The following is a 24267-nucleotide window of genomic DNA, read 5'->3' as shown; positions in this document are numbered from 1 at the left end:
TGGCTGGTTATAATGTGTTGTGCTTTTTGTTTTGTTTTTTATTTGAGTAATACTCTTTATGTGTTATAATTCAACGTGAAATTGCATAATGTGAAGTTTTGTTATCATTGTACTGTTTGCAAATGTTAATTTAAAAAAAAAATAAATAAATAAAAAAAAAAATATATTAACGAAGGGACCAACTTCCGGTATGGACTTCCGGTATGGATGGAACTATGGCAGCGCCCTTGTCGGCCATCTTGCCTGCAGCCAGGTCCCTCTCGGTTTTAGGGAGTATACCTTTTTTTCAAACGTCCATAACTCTTACTCCCGACTAGATTATTTTTTTGTACCTTCTAAATACATTCCTATGATAAGCAAGTGTACAATAAATCCAATTATCCTCTCAGATCACTCTAGAATCCATTTAAAAATTAACTTTGATCTTGAACACTTTATATCTAAGCGATGGAAATGCAACTCCTCTCTCCTGAAAGATGATGAATTTAAATCAAAAATGCGAACGTGGATAACAAATTACATTAAAGAAAACAATGATCCTTCCTTAGATCCCAACATTATTTGGGAAGCAGCAAAAGCCACATTAAGAGGACTCATTATCTCGTATGCTTCATTTAAAAAATATGAGAAACTAACTGAAAGAAAAGACTAGAGAATGAAGTAGCCCGATGTGGAAAACTCCATAAGAGTGCACCCACAGAGGATAATTGGAGACTATTAACTGTTGCTAGAGCAAAATTAAATCTTAAGATTTCAGATGAAATCATACAAAAAATGACTTATATTAGACAAAAGGAATATGAATTTGGAAACAAACCAGGTAAATTATTAGCTCACCAATTAAAGAAGGAGCAAGCAGAAAAGATTATTAAAGCTATATATGTTATGGAAAATAAGGTAACCTATCACCCAAAAGAGATAAACCAAACTTTTTGAATTCTATAAAAATCTTTATCAATCACTCGGCGGATATTCACAAGATGAACTAAATGATTATCTTAAACATAATAATCTACCAAAAGCAAGTTCTCAAGATCGACTCCTTTTGAATTCCCCATTTACATAAATAGAAATTCTGGATACAATTAATTCAATGCTTATAAATAAAAGTCCAGGACCAGGCGGTTTCTCAGTTGAATTTTATAAGGAATTCTGGTCAGAGATTGAACCTATTTTTTTTGACAATGTTGAACAATTTCTGTTATAAAAAATAGCTTCCTCAATCAATGAATTTAGCACATATTAGTGTTTTATATAAAAGTGGTAAAGATCCTCTACAGTGCTCGTCATATAGACCTATAAGTCTCTTGGATCATGATTATAAGATCATCACTAAGCTATTAGCAAGAAGACTGGACTCTGTTTTGCCTAAATTGGTCAATCCAGATCAGTCAGGTTTTATAAAGGGGAGATATGCTTCTGACAACATAAGGAGAGTTTTGAATATAATCAACTCTCTCAACAACCGCCGGGAGCCTTCTCTTCTTCTATCCTTAGATGCAGAGAAGGCTTTTGACAGGGTTGAGTGGAAATTTCTTTTTTCTGTTTTATATAAATTTGAGTGAGTCGGCAATGGAGTAGGTTGTGTTGATCCGAGCTCCTGTCTAACTTCCCTAAAACTACTGCCTTAACGCATTTTTTTTGACGAACTTTATAAAGTTTTTGCTCCATAACTTATTCAAGATATCCGGGAGACAGTCTGAGCTGTTTACGTTGCTTTAATGGCGAATAATCTCTATACAAATACAGCGGCTTTACCAGCACGAGGCCTGACGCGTCCGCGGGACATGCTGCTCCAGGTCACGGGAACAAGTCGCCCACTCCGCAGCCAAAACCAGTAATGGACGCCGCAGAGCTGAAAGAGGACATTCTATCCTCATTGAGAGTGGATATCTCAGTTGCCATCAGGTCAGAGCTGAAGAGCGCTCTCTCTGAGGACTGCGACTTCATTCGAAGCGAGCTAAAGGAAGTTATGTCCGAGATTGCTAACAACACGGCGGCCATTCGCACTGAAGTGGACCATATGAAGGCGGCTATCAGAGACATGGAGGGGAGCTTATCGACTTGGTCGGGTGAAGTTACTGCTTTGCAAACAACAGTCGCTGAAATTAAAACGGAGCTGGCCAGCTTAAAAGAGAGGAACGAGGACCTCGAAGGGAGGCTGAGGAGGTGTAATATCCGTATCGTGGGTGTCGCAGAAGACCCCGGCTCGAGCTCCACTACCTCCTTCTCCAAACTACTGTTTTATATAAATTTGATTTGGGTGTTAATTTCATTGAATGGATTAAAACGATTTACAATTGTCCAAAAGCTGCAGTAATAACCAATGGCAGGTGCTCTGACTTTTTTTCTTTATCTCGAGGGACAAGGCAGGACTGTCCTTTTGTCGCCTTTTCTTTTTGCAATGGTGATCGAACTTTTGGCGGCAAGTGTAAGAGACAACATAAGTATTCAGGGTTTAAAGATCGATAATAATGAACATAACATTTCCTTATATGCAGATGATATTCTTTTATACATCACGGACCCAGAGAAATCAATATCACACTTGCAAAACACAATTAAACAATTTGGAAGTTATTCAGGTTATAAGATCAATTTTAGTAAATCTAATGCTGTTCTCTTACCCGTGACACCAACAGAAGAAATGCTTACATCTTGTCCCTTTCATTGGACACCAGGGGGCTTTAAATATTTGGGTATACATATTACTCCTAACTTAGATAATCTGTTTGAAGAAAATGACACCCCAATTGGACACAAGATTAAATCAGACCTGTTAACATGGTCTTCCCTTCCACTGTCATTATTAGGGCGCATAAACGTTATAAAATGAATGTTCTACCTAGATTTATTTTTCTCTTCCAGATGTTACCATGCTTTTTATCTGTGGAGTCCTTTAAATCATTAAATAGCTGCATCTCAAAATTCATTTGGGGCAATAAAAAACCTAGGATCAGTCTAATGACCCTAATGAAACCAGAATCCATGGGAGGTCTCGGCCTCCCCAACCTCCAATATTATTTTTGGGCAGCCCAGTTAAGTTAATCTGGTATCTTGGGTATTGGGGAGACAGGAGTCTCTGTGGGTCCAAATGGAGGCAAAGTTTTTTGAACCCCAGCCACTGGTCTCTCTTATATTTATAAATAAGTTTGAAAAAATGAAAAACATAGACAAATGTTTCTCTGTTTTTAATACCCTGTTAGCATGGAGAGATTGTAGGAAAAAAAAACAGTATTACCGCTTGTACTTCAATTCATTCCACTATTTATCAAAATCCTGATCTGAATATTAAGCATATCAACATAGGCGAATGGGCAAACTCTGGTTTAAAACAGTTTAAGAATTTATTTAATTCGAACATGCAATTAAAATCATTCATTGACTTAAAATCATATTCAACATCCCTGACAAACACTTTTTTAAATATTTACAAATACGGAGCATTGTTCAATCACTTATCAAAGCTAATAAAATCCAACTTGGATTATCTGAAATAGAGGACATATTTATAACCTCATATACAATTAAAGGAAAGATCAGTGAGTTTTATAATATTTTATCACAAGGAGGTTTGTCATCTTTCCAAACTTTAGTGAAGATATGGGAGGAGTTGGGGATGGTCTTTGAAGAAAATACTTGGTTAAATATATGTGAAAAAATAAATGTTTCCATTTATTAGTAATAAAATTAAAGAGGCTAATTTTAAATTTATTCACAAACTGTATTTAACTCCAATTAAAATGCACAAAATTTCAAAGGATATCTCTTCAAAATGTCCAAGATGCAAAAGAATCGATGGAACATTTGTGCATATGTTTTGGGAATGTGATCTTTTAATACGTTTCTGGAAATTCCTTTACACAATCAGTTTTAGAAATGAATTTTGAGTTAAGCTCCAATTTGTATTTATTAAATGATACACTGGATCTTCAGTTAGACCGGAAAAAAAGCAGGATATTAATTATGATCACATACTTCGCTAAGAAATGCATACTTTTACTTTGGAAAGATGATTCCCCTCCAACTGCACATGCGCATGCAGCGTCATGTGACGTCACATCCGCAGCCCAGCGCGGGAAATTTGGGCCCGAATTGCAGCACATTTTGCAGCACACAGCCTGTTCAAGGCAAAGGAGAGATACACTAGAGGGCTCATTCTTTTGGGTTTGGAACGCTTCATCTGACATTATTACTAGAAAACTTAAAACGTATACAAATTTTTTTCATAAATCCTGCCTCAATCCGGCCGGATTGAGGCAGGATCATCACCGGCCGATTGAGGCAGGATTTATGAAAAAAATTCGTATACGTTTTAAGTTTTCTAGTAATAATGTCAGATGAAGCGTTCCAAACCAAAAAGAATAAGCCCTCTAGCGTATCTCTCCGTTGCCGTGTGCTGCAAAATGTGCTGCAATTGTGACCGGAATTTCCTGCGCTGTCCTGCGGATGTGACATCACATGACGCTGCATGCGCGTTCTCCCCGTTCTCCCGTGCCGGCTTCGCTGTTGGCTGCAGTTCCCCCCACGGCCGTCATGGCGAAGGGGGGCGCTGATGAGTCCCATTTCTTAAAAGGAGCCTCATGCTCATGCTGTTTCGTTCCGACCTCTCTCCTGCACCAGGAACCGTGGCGTTCCGAGGACGACCGCCAGCGTGAGCCAGAATGAGTATCTCTATTTTCGAACTTGTGCCTTATGTTTGTATGTATGTATGGATATATATATATATATATATATATATATATATATATATATATATATATATATATATATATATATATATGTATATATATATAGTTTGATATCGCTGTTGCTGCCATTATTTTTCAGGAAGAAGATGCTGTACCATCACCTCTCATTGTTAGCTGCACACGCTGCAAGAGTTTTTTGACCCTTTTTTATTTCACTAAAGAGTTCAAATTTAACTAAACGTCTCGCTTCATCCTTTCTTCCATTGCAAAAGTGAAAGCTGCAACATTCGTAATTCGTTAATGAACTATAATGGATCTGTACTATTCTGGACAATTTTTCATTTTCCTTTTTCAATTGCTTAAATTCCTTTTCATTTTCATAATTCATTTGCTCTAACATTTGTACTTTCCTGGTCAGCTCAAAGTTTTTCTTCATTATTTTTTTAGATTTCTCTAACTTAATTTATACTGGTTCAACTCTGACTGTAAATCGTCCAATTTTTTCTTTCGCGGTTTTTCTGCACGTTCCAGAGACATTCTTTTTTCGTCCTTCTTCTTTACAGTCCTTTCATATCTGGAAATAAGCCGTTCCTTTAAATCCTTTTCTGAACGAGTTTGTTCCAGCTCTTTCATTAGATCAGAAATAATTTTTTTGGGGGGCACGGTTACAGCTGGTAGTGCAGCCGTCTCACAGCAAGAAGGTCCTGGGTTGGATTCCCGCCGGGGACGCTGTGGGCACATTGAAGTTCATGTTAGTTCCCCCATGACTTCAGCACAACACCCTGGGTGGGGTCGGTGAATCTTTCTGTGTGGAGTTTGCATGTTCTCCCCGTGTTCCCTTGGGTAGCAATGTGAGCTACCCTCACAAAAACCTTTAAAAAGGGACAAAGAAAATAATCAAATTAAAGCAGTATCAAATACAATGTAAATCACTCAGACTTTCAAACAAACCACATCTAACTAGGCAAAATAAATAGCCTATATTAAAACATGCATTAATCATTATTTCAGTTTAAACATCTAAAGCAAATGATCAAATTAAACTTGACGTAAATGTAAATGGCCTATATTAATGATCCATTACTTAATTTTAAACTGTAGGCCAACATTTAAGTTAACATTTTACCTTGTGTTTTAACCAAGATTATTTTACACGTTTTATTTAAGCCAAATCAAAACAAAGGAATACATTTATGAGTAAAAGAAGGCTTACTTTCAGCAGAAAAACAAACAAACAAATAATTAAGCAGACCATAATATAACTCCTCACGCAGGTAGAAATGGAGATAATTTGAAAGGAACGTGAGCTCACCGGTAGCCTCTTTGCTCTTTTTTCCTCTTTCCCATGCATTTTTCTAGTGATCCCTACCATATATATATATATATATATATATATATATATATATATATAGTGCCAGTTATAGTACCAGTTGTAGCAGTTGTCACGAACCGGGCCGCACGGCCATGACAAAGAGGGAGACTCAACACAAGGAAAGCCACTCAAAAATGGTTTTTATTAAATAATACCAAATAATAAACCTAAAAGAAGAACCTTAATTAAGTATGGCGTGTGTAGTCAGTAGATCAAGGGTAAAAGTGAGTGCATGCGGGAAACAATGTGGGTGTATGTGTGTAAGGTGTAAAACTAAAGCAAACCCAAACCACAAACAAAATGCTGCATCAGGGATGAGAGAGAGGGGAGAAGTGAGCAGCCAGAGCTTTTAAAAGGCTCATTGAGCACAGGTGCTGCCACTTCTCTGATGGCCCTCAGCCCCTCCAACTGCTACCTGCAAGGGAGAAGACCAGCCACAAGGCAGGAAGGTAAAGAGGGTTGTCACCCCCCCCCCCCCCCCCCCCCCCCATAAGACGAGGGTCCCAGGACCCCTGTCCCCAAACAATAACACCTGCCTATAAGAAAAGAAAAAAAAACCCACCATAAACCACATGCAGGCAACATTAAACTGGAGCCCGCGACAATGCATCTGCTACCACATTATCACGGCCTTTAATGTGTCGGATGTCCAGGTCGTAAGACTGGAGGAACAATGACCACCTAATTAGCCTTGAGTTTGGGCATCGCAGGGTGTGGAGAAAGGTAAGTGGGTCGTGGTCCGTAAAACCAACAAGAGGTGCTCTTCCTGCCCCTACATACACCTCAAAATGCTGTGGAGCCCATACTAGTGCCAATGATTCCTTCTCTATTACAGAGTAATTACACTTTTAGCTGTTAAACTTCTTTGAAAAGAAGCTGACTGGCCTCACCACCCCTTGTTCATCTCCCTGCAACAAAACAGCACCTGCACCTGGCTGGCATCTACCTGGAGCATAAACTCGCGATCGAAGCATGGCGCTGCTAAAACAGGAGAAGAGCACAGGAGACACTTTACATTGTCAAAAGCCTGCTGACACTCAGAGGACCAAACAAACTTCGTCCTGAACAAACAAGTCCGGGACACACAAGTCCGGGACAAACAAGTCCGGACAAACAAGTCCGGGACAAACAAGTCCGGGACAAACAAGTCCGGGACAAACAAGTCCGGGACAAACAAGTCCGGGACAAACAAGCCCGGGACAAACAAGTCCGGACAAACAAGTCCAGACACGGTCCTGTTGCAAACTGGACCACGATGGCAGTTGCGCGGTTCCAGGTCTGTCCGGGCCACCTGCAGCCGAGACCCCGCCGGCAGGTGACTGGTGGAGACCAACAGACTTCACAGTGTCGACCTTGATGAACACAAACCGAGCAATCACGAGGGGACGAAGCTTCAACACTCATTCCCTGTATGGCATCTGTGTTGGTTTCATTCCCGGCGACAGTTTGATGTCTTCTGCAAACTCTTTCTGAGCGTATGCAGTGTTCAGATGAAGACGTTGAAGGTGTGGGTGGAAGGCGATGGAGAGGAACTTCTAGAAAGTTCTGTGAGGAGCAGCAGTGACAGTCCAACAGTCTGGAGCCGGAGAGGAACATATAACGAGCACATTGATCACAACCCTGAATTCACACAACTATGACCAGTCCACCAAACAACTTTACACGCAACAGGTGCAGCAAGGCAGTGAAATTATCTCTGCGCGCCGATCAACCACATCCCCCAACTGGGTTTGGAGCTTCCCGCTATTTTTTCAAAACCAAAGGGAAAAGTTTAACCCAAACGTAATGAAACAAAAGGAGATGGAGATCCCAGCCAAAAAGAACAAAAGAGGGGTCAGCATAGGGCCAGCCACGCAATGGGCCGTCGGACCACGCACTTTCCCCACTAAATAAGAAAAACCAAGGTAAACCTATACCCAAACAAAACCAATAACAGGACTACCGGCAATCTCCAACTCAAACTAAAACAAGAAAACTCTTCCCATGTTACGAGGATGCGCACAAGAAACACCTGCCGTCTGGACACCTTTTACGAGCATAAACAATGACTGGTCCTAGAACTAGAGCTCTCCCCTACTGAGCCCAAAGTAACAAAACAAACAAACCAACGAGCCCAAAAGGACCACGTTGCTATCCTTATCAAGGGAAACTCCACACTCAACACACCAGAGGACCCTGCCTCACTGCTGATAGCCCACACCTGCCCTTTCAATCAGCACTCTGAACGCAGGACAAACCTCCCCCAACTGAACAACAGCCAAACTAAAAAACAAAATTAACTTTCCTATTCCAAAAACTGCATCTCCCAACCACAGGGTACACTGGACATCACCATAGCTGATGCCATGCACTCACAAACAAACCCCAAATCAAACCCCAAATCAATTAGGGCACCAAACAGCCTGAAACAAATCAAACCTTGGACGAGCCCCCACTTGTCACGAACCGGGCCGCACGGCCATGACAAAGAGGGAGACGCAACACAAGGAAAGCCAATCAAAAATGTTTTTTATTAAATAATGCCAAATAATAAACCTAAAAGAAGAACCCTAATTAAGTATGGCGTGTGTAGTCAGTAGATCAAGGGTAAAAGTGAGTGCATGCGGGAAACAATGTGGGTGTATGTGTGTAAGGTGTAAAACTAAAGCAAACCCAAACCACAAACAAAATGCTGCATCAGGGATGAGAGAGAGGGGAGATGTGAGCAGCCAGAGCTTTTTAAAGGCTCATTGAGCACAGGTGCTGCCACTTCTCTGATGGCCCTCAGCCCCTCCAACTGCTACCTGCAAGGGAGAAGACCAGCCACAAGGCAGGAAGGTAAAGAGGGTTGTCACCCCCCCCCCCCCCCCCATAAGACGAGGGTCCCAGGACCTCTGTCCCCAAACAATAACACCTGCCTATAAGAAAAGAAAAAAAAACCCACCATAAACCACATGCAGGCAACATTAAACTGGAGCCCGCGACAATGCATCTGCTACCACATTATCACGGCCTTTAATGTGTCGGATGTCCAGGTCGTAAGACTGGAGGAACAATGACCACCTAATTAGCCTTGAGTTTGGGCATCGCAGGGTGTGGAGAAAGGTAAGTGGGTCGTGGTCCGTAAAACCAACAAGAGGTGCTCTTCCTGCCCCTACATACACCTCAAAATGCTGTGGAGCCCATACTAGTGCCAATGATTCCTTCTCTATTACAGAGTAATTACACTTTTAGCTGTTAAACTTCTTTGAAAAGAAGCTGACTGGCCTCACCACCCCTTGTTCATCTCCCTGCAACAAAACAGCACCTGCACCTGGCTGGCATTTACCTGGAGCATAAACTCGCGATCGAAGCATGGCGCTGCTAAAACAGGAGAAGAGCACAGGAGACATTTTACATTGTCAAAAGCCTGCTGACACTCAGAGGACCAAACAAACTTCGTCCTGAACAAACAAGTCCGGGACACACAAGTCCGGGGCAAACAAGTCCGGACAAACAAGTCCGGGACAAACAAGTCCGGGACAAACAAGTCCGGGACAAACAAGTCCGGGACAAACAAGTCCGGGACAAACAAGCCCGGGACAAACAAGTCCGGACAAACAAGTCCAGACACGGTCCTGTTGCAAACTGGACCACGATGGCAGTTGCGCGGTTCCAGGTCTGTCCGGGCCACCTGCAGCCGAGACCCCGCCGGCAGGTGACTGGTGGAGACCAACAGACTTCACAGTGTCGACCTTGATGAACACAAACCGAGCAATCACGAGGGGACGAAGCTTCAACACTCATTCCCTGTATGGCATCTGTGTTGGTTTCATTCCCGGCGACAGTTTGACGTCTTCTGCAAACTCTTTCTGAGCGTATGCAGTGTTCAGATGAAGACGTTGAAGGTGTGGGTGGAAGGCGATGGAGAGGAACTTCTAGAAAGTTCTGTGAGGAGCAGCAGTGACAGTCCAACAGTCTGGAGCCGGAGAGGAACATATAACGAGCACATTGATCACAACCCTGAATTCACACAACTATGACCAGTCCACCAAACAACTTTACATGCAACAGGTGCAGCAAGGCAGTGAAATTATCTCTGCGCGCCGATCAACCACATCCCCCAACTGGGTTTGGAGCTTCCCGCTATTTTTTCAAAACCAAAGGGAAAAGTTTAACCCAAACGTAATGAAACAAAAGGAGATGGAGATCCCAGCCAAAAAGAACAAAAGAGGGGTCAGCACAGGGCCAGCCACGCAATGGGCCGTCGGACCACGCACTTTCCCCACTAAATAAGAAAAACCAAGGTAAACCTATACCCAAACAAAACCAATAACAGGACTACCGGCAATCTCCAACTCAAACTAAAACAAGAAAACTCTTCCCATGTTACGAGGATGCACACAAGAAACACCTGCCGTCTGGACACCTTTTACGAGCATAAACAATGACTGGTCCTAGAACTAGAGCTCTCCCCTACTGAGCCCAAAGTAACAAAACAAACAAACCAACGAGCCCAAAAGGACCACGTTGCTATCCTTATCAAGGGAAACTCCACACTCAACACACCAGAGGACCCTGCCTCACTGCTGATAGCCCACACCTGCCCTTTCAATCAGCACTCTGAACGCAGGACAAACCTCCCCCAACTGAACAACAGCCAAACTAAAAAACAAAATTAACTTTCCTATTCCAAAAACTGCATCTCCCAACCACAGGGTACACTGGACATCACCATAGCTGATGCCATGCACTCACAAACAAACCCCAAATCAAACCCCAAATCAATTAGGGCACCAAACAGCCTGAAACAAATCAAACCTTGGACGAGCCCCCACTTGTCACGAACCGGGCCGCACGGCCATGACAAAGAGGGAGACGCAACACAAGGAAAGCCAATCAAAAATGTTTTTTATTAAATAATGCCAAATAATAAACCTAAAAGAAGAACCCTAATTAAGTATGGCGTGTGTAGTCAGTAGATCAAGGGTAAAAGTGAGTGCATGCGGGAAACAATGTGGGTGTATGTGTGTAAGGTGTAAAACTAAAGCAAACCCAAACCACAAACAAAATGCTGCATCAGGGATGAGAGAGAAGGGAGAAGTGAGCAGCCAGAGCTTTTTAAAGGCTCATTGAGCTGCCACTTCTTTGATGACCCTCAGCCCCGCCCACTGCTACCTGCAAGGGAGAAGACCAGCCACAAGGCAGGAAGGTAAAGAGGGTCGTCACACAGTAGTACCAGTTGTAGTAGCAGTACTACCAGTTGTAGTATCAGTTATAGTACCAGTAGTTTAGTTTAGTTTAGTTTATTTAAGGATCCCCATTAGAAGCACACAAATGTGGCTCTAGTCTTCCTGGGGTCCTGAACATAAAAATACAGTACAGTGCAGTCATACAATAAAAAAACGACAACAAAAACATAAAAAAAACAATTAAGCAGGCTGCACGGACTAAAAATGATAAAAACATAAATTTAAGAGTAATACTGATAAACAGTAAAGTAAGTAGAGCCAAATTAAAAATAATCAAGAGAGAACAAAGACAATCAGACATGCTGATTGTATAACAGACTAACTAGAGATTATAGTGGTATAATATAATATAAAAGTATAACAGACTATACCAGACACAGAACATGCTCAACAGACAAACAGTATAATCCACAGAGTACCAACAAATAAACCAACACAAACAGACAGGCAGAGCCATATGTGAGGACATACTTCTCTTAGTTGGTGAGATATTTCTTGGTAAGTTTTTTGAAAGTGATTTTGTTATTTACAGTTTGTTTGATATGTTTAGGCAGAGAATTCCAGAGAGCTATTGATCTGTATATGACAGTAAGCTTGCGAGAATTTGTTTTTGGAGCTGGGAGCGATATATTTTACCAGAGGCAGCGCCTCTAGTGCTATAACCATGCTCTGATGTCATTTGTAACCGACGAGCCAAGCTCAATGGAAATTTGGTGCTAATAATGCATCGCAATAACGTTAGAAGATGTAATGATATTTTCTGCTCAACAGTCAGCCACATCAACTGTGCATGCATGTAGTTTATGTTGGTTCTAAATGAGCTACCAAGAGCAAGCCGAGCCGCCTTATTCTGAGCAACCTGTAACTTCTTCAGATCAGATTTTGAAGCTGAAGACCAAATCACAGGACAGTATTCCAGATGAGACAGAACTAGAGAATGCAGAACTGATTTCCTTATTGAAGGAGTGATGAAGGTAGCACACTTCTAGTCATGCCAATTCCTTTTCCCATTTTAGTGACAATGTTATTTATATGATTTGACCATGATAGTGAGCTATCAAGGGTTACACCCAGCAGTTTTAATGTACTGACTTGTTCAATATTTATGGTCTTTATATCCAAATTTAATTTAGGGTTTTTTGCCAACAAATGTCGAGTTCCAAACACAATGGACTTTGTCTTGGAGGTATTTAAAACTAGCTTATTGCATTCAACCCACTCATTCACTTGTTTTAGTGCATTATTTAGGGAACAAGTTACTGCTTGCTCAGACAAAGCAGCGTAATACAGGGTAGTGTCATCTGCGTACATAACTGTGTTGACATTTTGTATATACAAAGGCAAGTCATTGGTGAAAATTGAGTATAACAAAGGCCCAAGGCAGCTTCCTTGTGGGACCCCACAGTCCATTGCTTTCCAGTTTGAGTAGCTGCCATTAAGGAAAACACTCTGTTTCCTCCCTGAGAGATAATGCCTAAACCATGAGGTTGCAGTGGGAGAGAGGCCATAACATTGTAGCTTGCCAATTAGTAAGCTATGATCGATTACGTCAAAGGCCGCACTGAAGTCCAACATTACTGCTCCCACTAATTTCTTATCATCCATGCCTGCTAGCCAGTCATCAGTCATATGTGTAAGTGCAGTGCAAGTTGAATGGTTTTTCCTGTATGCGTGTTGGCAGCCAGAAAGTAGATTATTTTCAGAAAAGTAGTCCATCAGTTGCTCAAATACAATTTTCTCAATAACTTTACTTAGTAATGGTAGTATACTTATTGGGCGACTGTTAGGACCGTTAAACATTTTGTTTTTATCTTTTGGAAGAGGAATGATTTTGGCCTCTTTCCACATGGTTGGATGAATCCCATGGCTTAGGCATTGATTAAAAATGTGACATATTGGAGTGGTAACAGAGCTGACAACAAGTTTGAGTAGTATCAGTTGCAGTACCAGTAGTACCAGTTATAGTACCAGTAGTACCAGTTGTAGTACCAGTTATAGTACCAGTTGTAGTACCAGCTGTATTACCAGTAGTACCAGTTATAGTACCAGTTATAGTAGCAGTAGTACCAGTTGTACTACTAGTATCACCAGATATAGTAGCAGTAGTACCAGTTGTAGTACTAGTAGCACCAGTTGTAGAACCAGTTATAGTACCAGTTATAGTACCAGTAGTACCAGTTGTAGTACCAGTTATAGTACCAGTTGTAGTACCAGCTGTATTACCAGTAGTACCAGTTATAGTACCAGTTATAGTAGCAGTAGTACCAGTTGTACTACTAGTATCACCAGATATAGTAGCAGTAGTACCAGTTGTAGTACTAGTAGCACCAGTTGTAGAACCAGTTATAGTACCAGTTGTAGTACCAGTAGTAACAGTAGTGCCAGTTATAGTACCAGTGGTACCAGTTATAGTACCAGTTATAGTACCAGTAGTATCAGTTGCAGTACCGGTAGTACCAGTTGTAGTACCAGTAGTACCAGTTATAGTAACAGTTATAGTGTCATGATCACAGTTCATGGTTTTTTTTTGCTGTGTTACTGACTCTCCTGTCATCTGGATCCTGCCACCCTCATCAGCCTCATTCCCTTCACCTGTGCTTCCCTGGCCCAGCTCCACACCTGGTTTCCCTCATCAGTTTCCCCTTCATAAACCGGCCCAGTCCCTCATACCTATTGCCAGATTGTCGTGTGCTTTTGCTCCGCTTTCCAGCCTTCCTGATTTCTGTCCTGTTCCTGCCTGCCTGCCTGTAACCCTGCATGACTCCCGGTATGACTCCCGGTTTTGGATTTTTGCCTGCCCCCTTGGACTTGTTTGCCTGATCTGCCTGTCTGCCCGGTTTGACCCCTGCCTGTCTTTGACCAGTATTAAAGCCTCACGGACTCTGATTCTGCCTGGTGTTGTGCTTTTGGGTTCTCTGTCCTGTCTGAGCCGTGACAGTACAATCTGGCCAAGACTGAACCCAGCCAACATGGACCTACCACGTAAGGAAGAGGATTTGTGGGATTTTTTTTATGGGGACCAAGTGGCGTTCTACCACCGTACGGTGAAGGGGACGGGGACATGCCCCCAGTTCCGGCCTGTTGCTGTTCCCGAGGTGGTCCCAGACCCACCCCAGTCCCTTCCCCCTTTCTGGGGAACACGCCTGGCTCTGGGTGGGCCCAGGAGCCTGCAGGCTCAGGGGAGGCAACGACGAAGGCGTCAGCCCCAGCCCCAGCTTGCTCCAGCTCCAGCTCTTGCTCCTGCTCCGGCTCCTGTTCCAGCTCCAGCTCTAGCTCCTGCTCCGGCTCCTGTTCCAGCTCCAGCTCCTGCTCCGGCTCCTGTTCCAGCTCCAGCTCCAGCTGCTGCTCCGGCTCCTGTTCCAGCTCCAGCTCCTGCTCCGGCTCCTGTTCCAGCTCCAGCTCCTGCTCCGGCTCCAGCTCCAGCTCCTGCTCCAGCTCCTGCTCCGGCTCCTGCTCCGGCTCCTGCTCCGGCTCCTGTTCCAGCTCCGGCTCCAGCTCCTGCTCCTGTTCCAGCTCCAGCTCCAGCTCCTGCTCCGGCTCCTGTTCCGGCTCCCCGCATCCTGTCGGCCCCGGTTCCGGCTCCCCGCATCCTGTCGGCCCCGGTTCCGGCCCCCCGCATCCTGTCTGCCCCTGACCAGCCTGCCGCAATCCCAGACCGACCCCCTGACCAGCCTGCCGCAATCCCAGACCGACCCCCTGACCAGCCTGCCGCAATCCCAGACCGACCCCCTGACCAGCCTGCCGCAGTCCCAGACCGACCCCCGGACCAGCCTGCCGCAGTCCCAGACCGACCCCCTGACCAGCCTGCCGCAATCCCAGACCGACCCCCTGACCAGCCTGCCGCAATCCCAGACCGACCCCCTGACCAGGTACTATAACTGATACTGCAACTGGTAGTACTGGTACTACAACTGGTACTACTGCTACAACTGGTACTACAACTGGTAGAACTAGTAATACATCTCGTACTTCTGCTACAATAACTTGTCGTACTGTTACTACATCTGGTACTACAGCTACTATAACCGGTACTACAAGTGGTACTACTGGTGCTATAACTGGTACTATAACTGGTACAACTTGTACTATAACTGGTACTTTTATTTTTTATGGGCTGGTCTGATGGAGCAGTTCTAGTACCAGTTATGTACCAGTTGTGGTACCAGTTATAGTACCAGTTATAGTACCAGCTATAATAGCAGTAGTACCAGTTGTAGTACCAGTACTACCAGTTGTAGTACCAGTAGTACCAGTTGTAGTACCAGTTATAGTACCAGTAGTACCAGTTATAGTAGCATTAGTACCAGTTGTAGTACCAGTAGTACCAGTTGTAGTACGAGTTATAGTACCAGTTATAGTGTCATTAGTACTAGTTGTAGTACCAGTTGAAGTACCAGTAATAGTACCAGTTATAGTACCAGTAGTACCAGGTATAGTACCGGTTGTAGTACCAGTTATGGTACCAGTTGTAGTACCAGCTGTAGTACCAGTAGTAGCAGTTATAGTACCAGTAGCACCAGTTCTAGTACCAGTTCTAGTACCAGTTACAGTACAAGTATTTCCAGTTATAGTACCAGTAGTACCCGTTGTAGTAGCAGTTATAGTACAAGTTATAGTATCAGTAGGACCAGTTGTAGTACCAGTTATAGCACCAGTTGTAGTACCAGCTGTATTACCAGTAGTACCAGTTGTATTACCAGTAGTACCAGTTATAGTACCACTTATAGTACCAGTAGTACCAGTTGTACTACTAGTAGCACCAGTTATAGTAGCAGTTGTAGTACCAGTTGTAGAACCAGTTATAGTACCATTTGTTGTAGTACCAGTTGTAGTACCAGTAGTGCCAGTTATAGTACCAGTAGTACCAGTTGTAGTACAAGTTATAGTACCAGTTGTAGTACCAGTAGTACCAGTTGTGGTACCAGTTATAGTACCAGTTATAGTACCAGCTATAATAACAGTAGTACCAGTTGTAGTACCAGTTATAGTACCATTAGTACCAGTTGTAGTACCAGTAGTACCAGTTGTAGTACCAGTAGTACCAGTTATAGTACCAGTAGTACCAGTTGTAGTACCAGTTATAGTACCAGTAGTACCAGTTATAGTACCCGTTGTATTACCAGTTATAATTATTTAATTTTATTTAATTTTTATAGGTTATATATTATGTGATATTGTGAAGAAGGGACAGGACTAATTAAGCGTTCTGCTTCTTCCTGTTCCCTCTCGAACACATTGTTCTGCTGAGATTTTTATTTTTGAATGAGACTGTTAAATTGTTTTACTTTTTTTTATATATATATTTTGATGCTTTTAATTTGAGTGGGTTTTGTTGTGTTCGAGACAAAGCCAATAAATAAATAAATAAATAGTACCAGTTGTATTACCAGCTGTAGTACCAGTAGTACCAGTTATAGTACCAGTTCTAGTACCAGTAGCACCAGTTCTAGTACCAGTTCTAGTACCAGTTCTAGTACCAGTAGTACCAGGTATAGTACCAGTAGTACCCATTGTAGTAGAAGTTATAGTACAACTTATAGTACCAGTACTACCAGTTGTAGTACCAGTTGTAGAACCAGTTATAGTACCAGTTGTAGTACCAGTTATGTACCAGTTGTAGTACCAGTTATAGTACCAGTTATAGTACCAGCTATAATAGCAGTAGTACCAGTTGTAGTACCAGTACTACCAGTTGTAGTACCAGTAGTACCAGTTGTAGTACCAGTTATAGTAGCATTAGTACCAGTTGTAGTACCAGTAGTACCAGTTGTAGTACCAGTTATAGTACAACTTATAGTACCAGTAGTACCAGTTGTAGTACCAGTTGTAGAACCAGTTATAGTACCAGTTGTAGTACCAGTAGTACCAGTTGTGGTACCAGTTAAAGTACCAGTTATAGTACCAGCTATAATATCAGTAGTACAAGTTGTAGTACCAGTACTATCAGTTGTAGTACCAGTAGTACCAGTTGTAGTACCAGTTATAGTACCAGTAGTACCAGTTATAGTACCATTAGTACCAGTTGTAGTACCAGTAGTACCAGTTATAGTACAAGTAGTACCAGTTGTAGTACCAGTTATAGTACCCGTTGTAGTACCAGTTGTAGTACCAGCTGTAGTACCAATAGTACCAGTTACCAGTTATAGTACCAGTTATATTACCAGTAGTACCAGTTGTACTACTAGTAGCACCAGTTATAGTAGTTGTAGTACCAGTTGTAGTACTAGTAGTACCAGTTGTAGAACCAGTTGTAGTATCAGTTGTAGTACCAGTAGTGCCAGTTGTAGTACCAGTAGTACCAGTTGTAGTACCAGTTATAGTACCAATAGTACCAGTTGTAGTACCAGTTCTAGTACCAGTAGTACCCGTTGTAGTAGCAGTTGTAGTATCAGTAGTACCAGTTATAGTACCAGCTGTAGTACCAGTAGTACCAGTTGTAGTACCAGTTATAGTACCAGTAGTACCAGTTATAGTAGATAGGATGTGTGTGAGGTACAGACAGGTATTGCACATGTTGTTATTGCACATGTTATTGTTGTTATTATTATTGTCCGTTGCTACGGTGATCAGCCTGGTTGTACAGTCTGATGGCAGCGGGGAGGAAGGACCTGATGGAGCTCTCCATGGTCCTGATTGAGCTATCCATGGTCCTGATGGAACTCTCCATGGACCTGATGGAGCTCTCCATGGTCCTGATGGAGCTCTCCATGGTCCTGATGGAGCTCTCCATGGTCCTGATTGAGCTATCCATGGTGCTGATGGAGCTCTCCATGGTCCTGATGGAGCTCTCCATGGTGCTGATGGAGCTAGTAGTACTACTACTACAGTACAGAACAGAGCTAGTACTACTACTACTACAGTACAGGACAGAGCCGGCTTTCGTCACCACCTTCAGTCTATTCCTCTCTGCTGCTGCTCCATCAGACCAGCCCATAAAAAATAAAAGTACCAGTTATAGTACAAGTTGTACCAGTTATAGTACCAGTTATAGCACCAGTAGTACCACTTGTAGTACCGGTTATAGTAGCTGTAGTACCAGATGTAGTAACAGTACGACAAGTTATTGTAGCAGAAGTACGAGATGTATTACTAGTTCTACCAGTTGTAGTACCAGTTGTAGCAGTAGTACCAGTTGTAGTACCAGTACTACCAGTTGCAGTATCAGTTATAGTACCAGTAGTACCAGTTGTAGTACCAGTAGTGCCAGTTATAGTACCAGTAGTACCAGTTGTAGTACCAGTTATAGTACCACTTATAGTACCAGTAGTACCAGTTGTACTACTAGTAGCACCAGTTATAGTAGCAGTAGTACCAGTTATAGTACCAGTTGTAGAACCAGTTATAGTACCAGTTGTAGTACCAGTAGTGCCAGTTATAGTACCAGTAGTACCAGTTGTAGTACCAGTTATAGTACCAGTTGTAGTACCAGTAGTACCAGTTATAGTACCAGTTGTAGTACCAGTTGTAGAACCAGTTATAGTACCAGTTGTAGTACCAGTACTACCAGTTGTAGTACCAGTAGTACCAGTTGTAGTACCAGTTATAGTACCAGTAGCACCAGTTATAGTACCAGTAGTACCAGTTATAGTACCAGTAGTACCAGTTATAGTACCCGTTGTAGTACCAGTTGTAGTACCAGCTGTAGTACCAATAGTACCAGTTCTAGTACCAGTAGCACCAGTTCTAGTACCAGTTCTAGTACCAGTTCTAGTACCAGTTCTAGTACCAGTAGTACCAGTTATAGTACCAGTAGTACCAGTTCTAGTACCAGTTCTAGTACCAGTAGCACCAGTTCTAGTACCAGTTCTAGTACCAGTTATGTACCAGTTGTGGTACCAGTTATAGTACCAGTTATAGTACCAGCTATAATAGCAGTAGTACCAGTTGTAGTACCAGTACTACCAGTTGTAGTACCAGTAGTACCAGTTGTAGTACCAGTTATAGTACCAGTAGTACCAGTTATAGTAGCATTAGTACCAGTTGTAGTACCAGTAGTACCAGTTGTAGTACCAGTAGTACCAGGTATAGTACCGGTTGTAGTACCAGTTATGGTACCAGTTGTAGTACCAGCTGTAGTACCAGTAGTAGCAGTTATAGTACCAGTAGCACCAGTTCTAGTACCAGTTCTAGTACCAGTAGCACCAGTTCTAGTACCAGTTCTAGTACCAGTTACAGTACAAGTATTTCCAGTTATAGTACCAGTAGTACCCGTTGTAGTAGCAGTTATAGTACAAGTTATAGTATCAGTAGGACCAGTTGTAGTACCAGTTATAGCACCAGTTGTAGTACCAGCTGTATTACCAGTAGTACCAGTTGTATTACCAGTAGTACCAGTTATAGTACCACTTATAGTACCAGTAGTACCAGTTGTACTACTAGTAGCACCAGTTATAGTAGCAGTTGTAGTACCAGTTGTAGAACCAGTTATAGTACCATTTGTTGTAGTACCAGTTGTAGTACCAGTAGTGCCAGTTATAGTACCAGTAGTACCAGTTGTAGTACAAGTTATAGTACCAGTTGTAGTACCAGTAGTACCAGTTGTGGTACCAGTTATAGTACCAGTTATAGTACCAGCTATAATAACAGTAGTACCAGTTGTAGTACCAGTTATAGTACCATTAGTACCAGTTGTAGTACCAGTAGTACCAGTTGTAGTACCAGTAGTACCAGTTATAGTACCAGTAGTACCAGTTGTAGTACCAGTTATAGTACCAGTAGTACCAGTTATAGTACCCGTTGTATTACCAGTTATAATTATTTAATTTTATTTAATTTTTATAGGTTATATATTAAGTGATATTGTGAAGAAGGGACAGGACTAATTAAGCGTTCTGCTTCTTCCTGTTCCCTCTCGAACACATTGTTTTGCTGAGATTTTTATTTTTGAATGAGACTGTTAAATTGTTTTACTTTTTTTTATATATATATTTTGATGCTTTTAATTTGAGTGGGTTTTGTTGTGTTCGAGACAAAGCCAATAAATAAATAAATAAATAGTACCAGTTGTATTACCAGCTGTAGTACCAGTAGTACCAGTTATAGTACCAGTTCTAGTACCAGTAGCACCAGTTCTAGTACCAGTTCTAGTACCAGTTCTAGTACCAGTAGTACCAGGTATAGTACCAGTAGTACCCATTGTAGTAGAAGTTATAGTACAACTTATAGTACCAGTACTACCAGTTGTAGTACCAGTTGTAGAACCAGTTATAGTACCAGTTGTAGTACCAGTTATGTACCAGTTGTAGTACCAGTTATAGTACCAGTTATAGTACCAGCTATAATAGCAGTAGTACCAGTTGTAGTAACAGTACTACCAGTTGTAGTACCAGTAGTACCAGTTGTAGTACCAGTTATAGTAGCATTAGTACCAGTTGTAGTACCAGTAGTACCAGTTGTAGTACCAGTTATAGTACAACTTATAGTACCAGTAGTACCAGTTGTAGTACCAGTTGTAGAACCAGTTATAGTACCAGTTGTAGTACCAGTAGTACCAGTTGTGGTACCAGTTAAAGTACCAGTTATAGTACCAGCTATAATATCAGTAGTACAAGTTGTAGTACCAGTACTATCAGTTGTAGTACCAGTAGTACCAGTTGTAGTACCAGTTATAGTACCAGTAGTACCAGTTATAGTACCATTAGTACCAGTTGTAGTACCAGTAGTACCAGTTATAGTACCAGTAGTACCAGTTGTAGTACCAGTTATAGTACCAGTTGTAGTACCAGTTGAAGTGCCAGTTATAGTACCAGTTATAGTACCAGTAGTACCAGTTATAGTACCCGTTGTAATACCAGTTATAGTACCAGTTCTAGTACCAGTAGCACCACTTCTAGTACCAGTTCTAGTACCAGTATTACCAGTTATAGTACCAGTAGTACCAGTTGTAGTACCAGTTATGTACTAGTTGTAGTACCAGAACTACCAGTTGTAGTACCAGGAGTACCAGTTGTAGTACCAGTAGCACCAGTTGTAGTACCAGTACTACCAGTTGTAGTACCAGTAGTACCAGTTGTAGTACCAGTAGTGCCAGTTGTAGTACCAGTTATAGTACCAGTAGTACCAGTTGTAGTACCAGTTATAGTACCAGTAGTACCAGTTGTAGTACCAGTACTACCAGTTGTAGTACCAGTTATAGTACCAGTACTACCAGTTGTAGTACCAGTACTACCAGTTGTAGTACCAGTTATAGTACCAGTAGTACCAGTTATAGTAGCATTAGTACCAGTTATAGTACCAGTAGTACCAGTTATAGTTCAAATTATAGTGTCATTAGTACTAGTTGTAGTACTAGTTGAAGTACCAGTTATAGTACCAGTTATAGTACCAGTTATAGTACCAGTAGTACCCGTTGTAGTACCAGTTATAGTACCCGTTGTAGTACCAGTTATAGTACCAGTTATAGTACCAGTTCTAGTACCACGTATAGTACCAGTAGTGTCAGTTATAATACCAGTAGTACCCGTTGTAGTAGCAGTTGTAGTATCAGTAGTACCAGTTATAGTACCAGTTATAGTACCAGTAGTACCAGTTGTAGTACCAGCTGTAGTACCAGTAGTATCAGTAGTACCAGTTGTAGTAACAGTAGTATCAGTAGCACCAGTTGTAGTACCAGCTGTAGTACCAGTAGTATCAGTAGTATCAGTAGTACCAGTTATAGTACCAGTAGTACCAGTTGTAGTACCAGTTATAGTACCATTTATAGTGTCATTAGTACTAGTTGTAGTACCAGTTGAAGTACCAGTTATAATACCAGTTATAGTACCAGTTGTACCAGTTATAGTACCCGTTGTAGTACCAGTTATGGTACCAGTTGTAGTACCAGCTGTAGTACCCGTAGTACCAGTTATAGTACCAGTTATAGTACCAATAGTATCAGTTCTAGTACCAGTAGCACCAGTTCTAGTACCAGTTCTAGTACCAGTAGCACCAGTTCTAGTACCAGTTCTAGTACCAGTTATAGTACAAGTATTAGCAGTTATAGTACCAGTAGAACCAGTTGTAGTACCAGTTATAGCACCAATGGTAGTACCAGCTGTATTACCAGTAGTACCAGTTATAGTACCACTTATAGTATCAGTAGTCCCAGTTGTAGTACCAGTTATAGTACCAGTTGTAGTACCAGTAGTGCCAGTTATAGTACCAGTAGTACCAGTTGTAGTACAAGTTATAGTACCAGTTGTAGTACCAGCAGTAGCAGTTGTAGCAACAGAAGTACCAGTTGTAGTACCAGTTATAGTACCATTACTACCAGTTGTAGTACCAGTAGCACCAGTTATAGTACCAGCTGTATTACCAGTAGTACCAGTTATAGTACCACTTATAGTATCAGTAGTACCAGTTGTACTACTAGTAGCACCAGTTATATTACCAGTTGTAGAACCAGATCTAGTACCAGTTCTAGTACCAGTAGTACCAGTTATAGTACCTATTGTAGTACCAGTTATGGTACCAGTAGTACCAGTTGTAGAACCAGTTATAGTACCAGTTGTAGTACCAGTTATGTACCAGTTCTAGTACCAGTTCTAGTACCAGTAGCACCAGTTCTAGTACCAGTTCTAGTACCAGTTCTAGTACCAGTTCTAGTACCAGTAGTACCAGTTATAGTACCTATTATAGTACCAGTAGTACCAGTTGTAGAACCAGTTATAGTACCAGTTGTAGTACCAGTAGTACCAGTTGTGGTACCAGTTAAAGTACCAGTTATAGTACCAGCTATAATAGCAGTAGTACCAGTTGTAGTACCAGTACTACCAGTTGTAGTACCAGTAGTACCAGTTGTAGTACCAGTTATAGTACCAGTAGTACCAGTTATAGTAGCATTAGCACCAGTTGTAGTACCAGTAGTACCAGTTATAGTACCAGTAGTACCAGTTGTAGTACCAGTTATAGTACCAGTTATAGTGTCATTAGTACTAGTTGTAGTACCAGTTGTAGTACCAGTTATAGTACCAGTTGTAGTACCAGTTATAGTACCAGTTATAGTACCAGTAGTACCAGTTATAGTACCCGTTTTAGTACCAGTTATAGTACCAGTAGTACCAGTTATAGTACCCGTTGTAGTACCAGTTATAGTACCAGTATTACCAGTTATAGTACCAGTTATAGTGCCATTAGTACTAGTTGTAGAACCAGTTGTAGTACCAGTTATAGTACCAGTTGTAGTACCAGTTCTAGTACCAGTAGCACCACTTCTAGTACCAGTTCTAGTACCAGTTCTAGTACCAGTATTACCAGTTATAGTACCAGTACTACCAGTTGTAGTACCAGTATTACCAGTTATAGTACCAGTAGTCCCAGTTGTAGTACCAGTTATAGTACCAGTTGTAGTACCAGTAGTACCAGTTGTGGTACCAGTTATAGTAGCAGTAGTACCAGTTGTAGTACCAGTACTACCAGTTGTAGTACCAGTAGTACCAGTTGTAGTACCAGTTATAGTACCAGTAGTACCAGTTATAGTACCAGTAGTCCCAGTTGTAGTACCAGTTATAGTACCAGCTGTAGTACCAGTAGTACCTAGTTGTGGTACCAGTTATAGTAGTAGTAGTACCAGTTGTAGTACCAGTTATAGTAGCAGTAGTACCAGTTGTAGTACCAGTACTACCAGTTTTAGTACCAGTATTACCAGTTGTAGTACCAGTAGTACTAGTTGTAGTACCAGTTATAGTACCCGTTGTAGTACCAGTTATAGTACCAGTTATAGTACCAGCTGTATTACCAGTAGTACTAGTTATAGTACCAGTTCTAGTACCAGTAGCACCAGTTCTAGTACCAGTTATAGTACCAGTAGTGTCAGTTATAGTACCAGTAGTACCCGTTGTAGTAGCAATTGTAGTATCAGTAGTACCAGTTGTAGTACCAGTAGTATCAGTAGTACCAGTTGTAGTACCAGTTATAGTACCAGTAGTACCAGTAGTAGTAGGTAGGATGTGTGTGAGGTACAGACAGGTATTGCACATGTTGTTATTGCACATGCTATTGTTGTTGTTATTATTGT

General features: G+C 41.8%; 1 protein-coding gene across 1 annotated transcript in view; it reads right to left on the bottom strand.

The window, feature by feature from the left end:
* Positions 1 to 7549: 7549 nt before the first annotated feature.
* Positions 7550 to 24267, bottom strand: part of LOC133450846 (GTPase IMAP family member 8-like) — a 29564-nt gene continuing 12846 nt past the window's right edge. The window contains exons 3-5 of the mRNA XM_061729750.1: positions 9526 to 9743; positions 9350 to 9405; positions 7550 to 7639 (exon numbers count right to left, since the gene is read on the bottom strand). Of these exons, the coding sequence (XP_061585734.1) occupies positions 7550 to 7639; positions 9350 to 9405; positions 9526 to 9743 (364 nt within the window). The remainder of the gene's footprint in view (positions 7640 to 9349; positions 9406 to 9525; positions 9744 to 24267) is intronic.

Source organism: Cololabis saira, chromosome 9, assembly GCF_033807715.1.
Source record: "Cololabis saira isolate AMF1-May2022 chromosome 9, fColSai1.1, whole genome shotgun sequence".
Lineage (NCBI taxonomy): Eukaryota > Metazoa > Chordata > Actinopteri > Beloniformes > Belonidae > Cololabis > Cololabis saira.
This window is presented reverse-complemented; position numbering and strand designations above follow the sequence as displayed.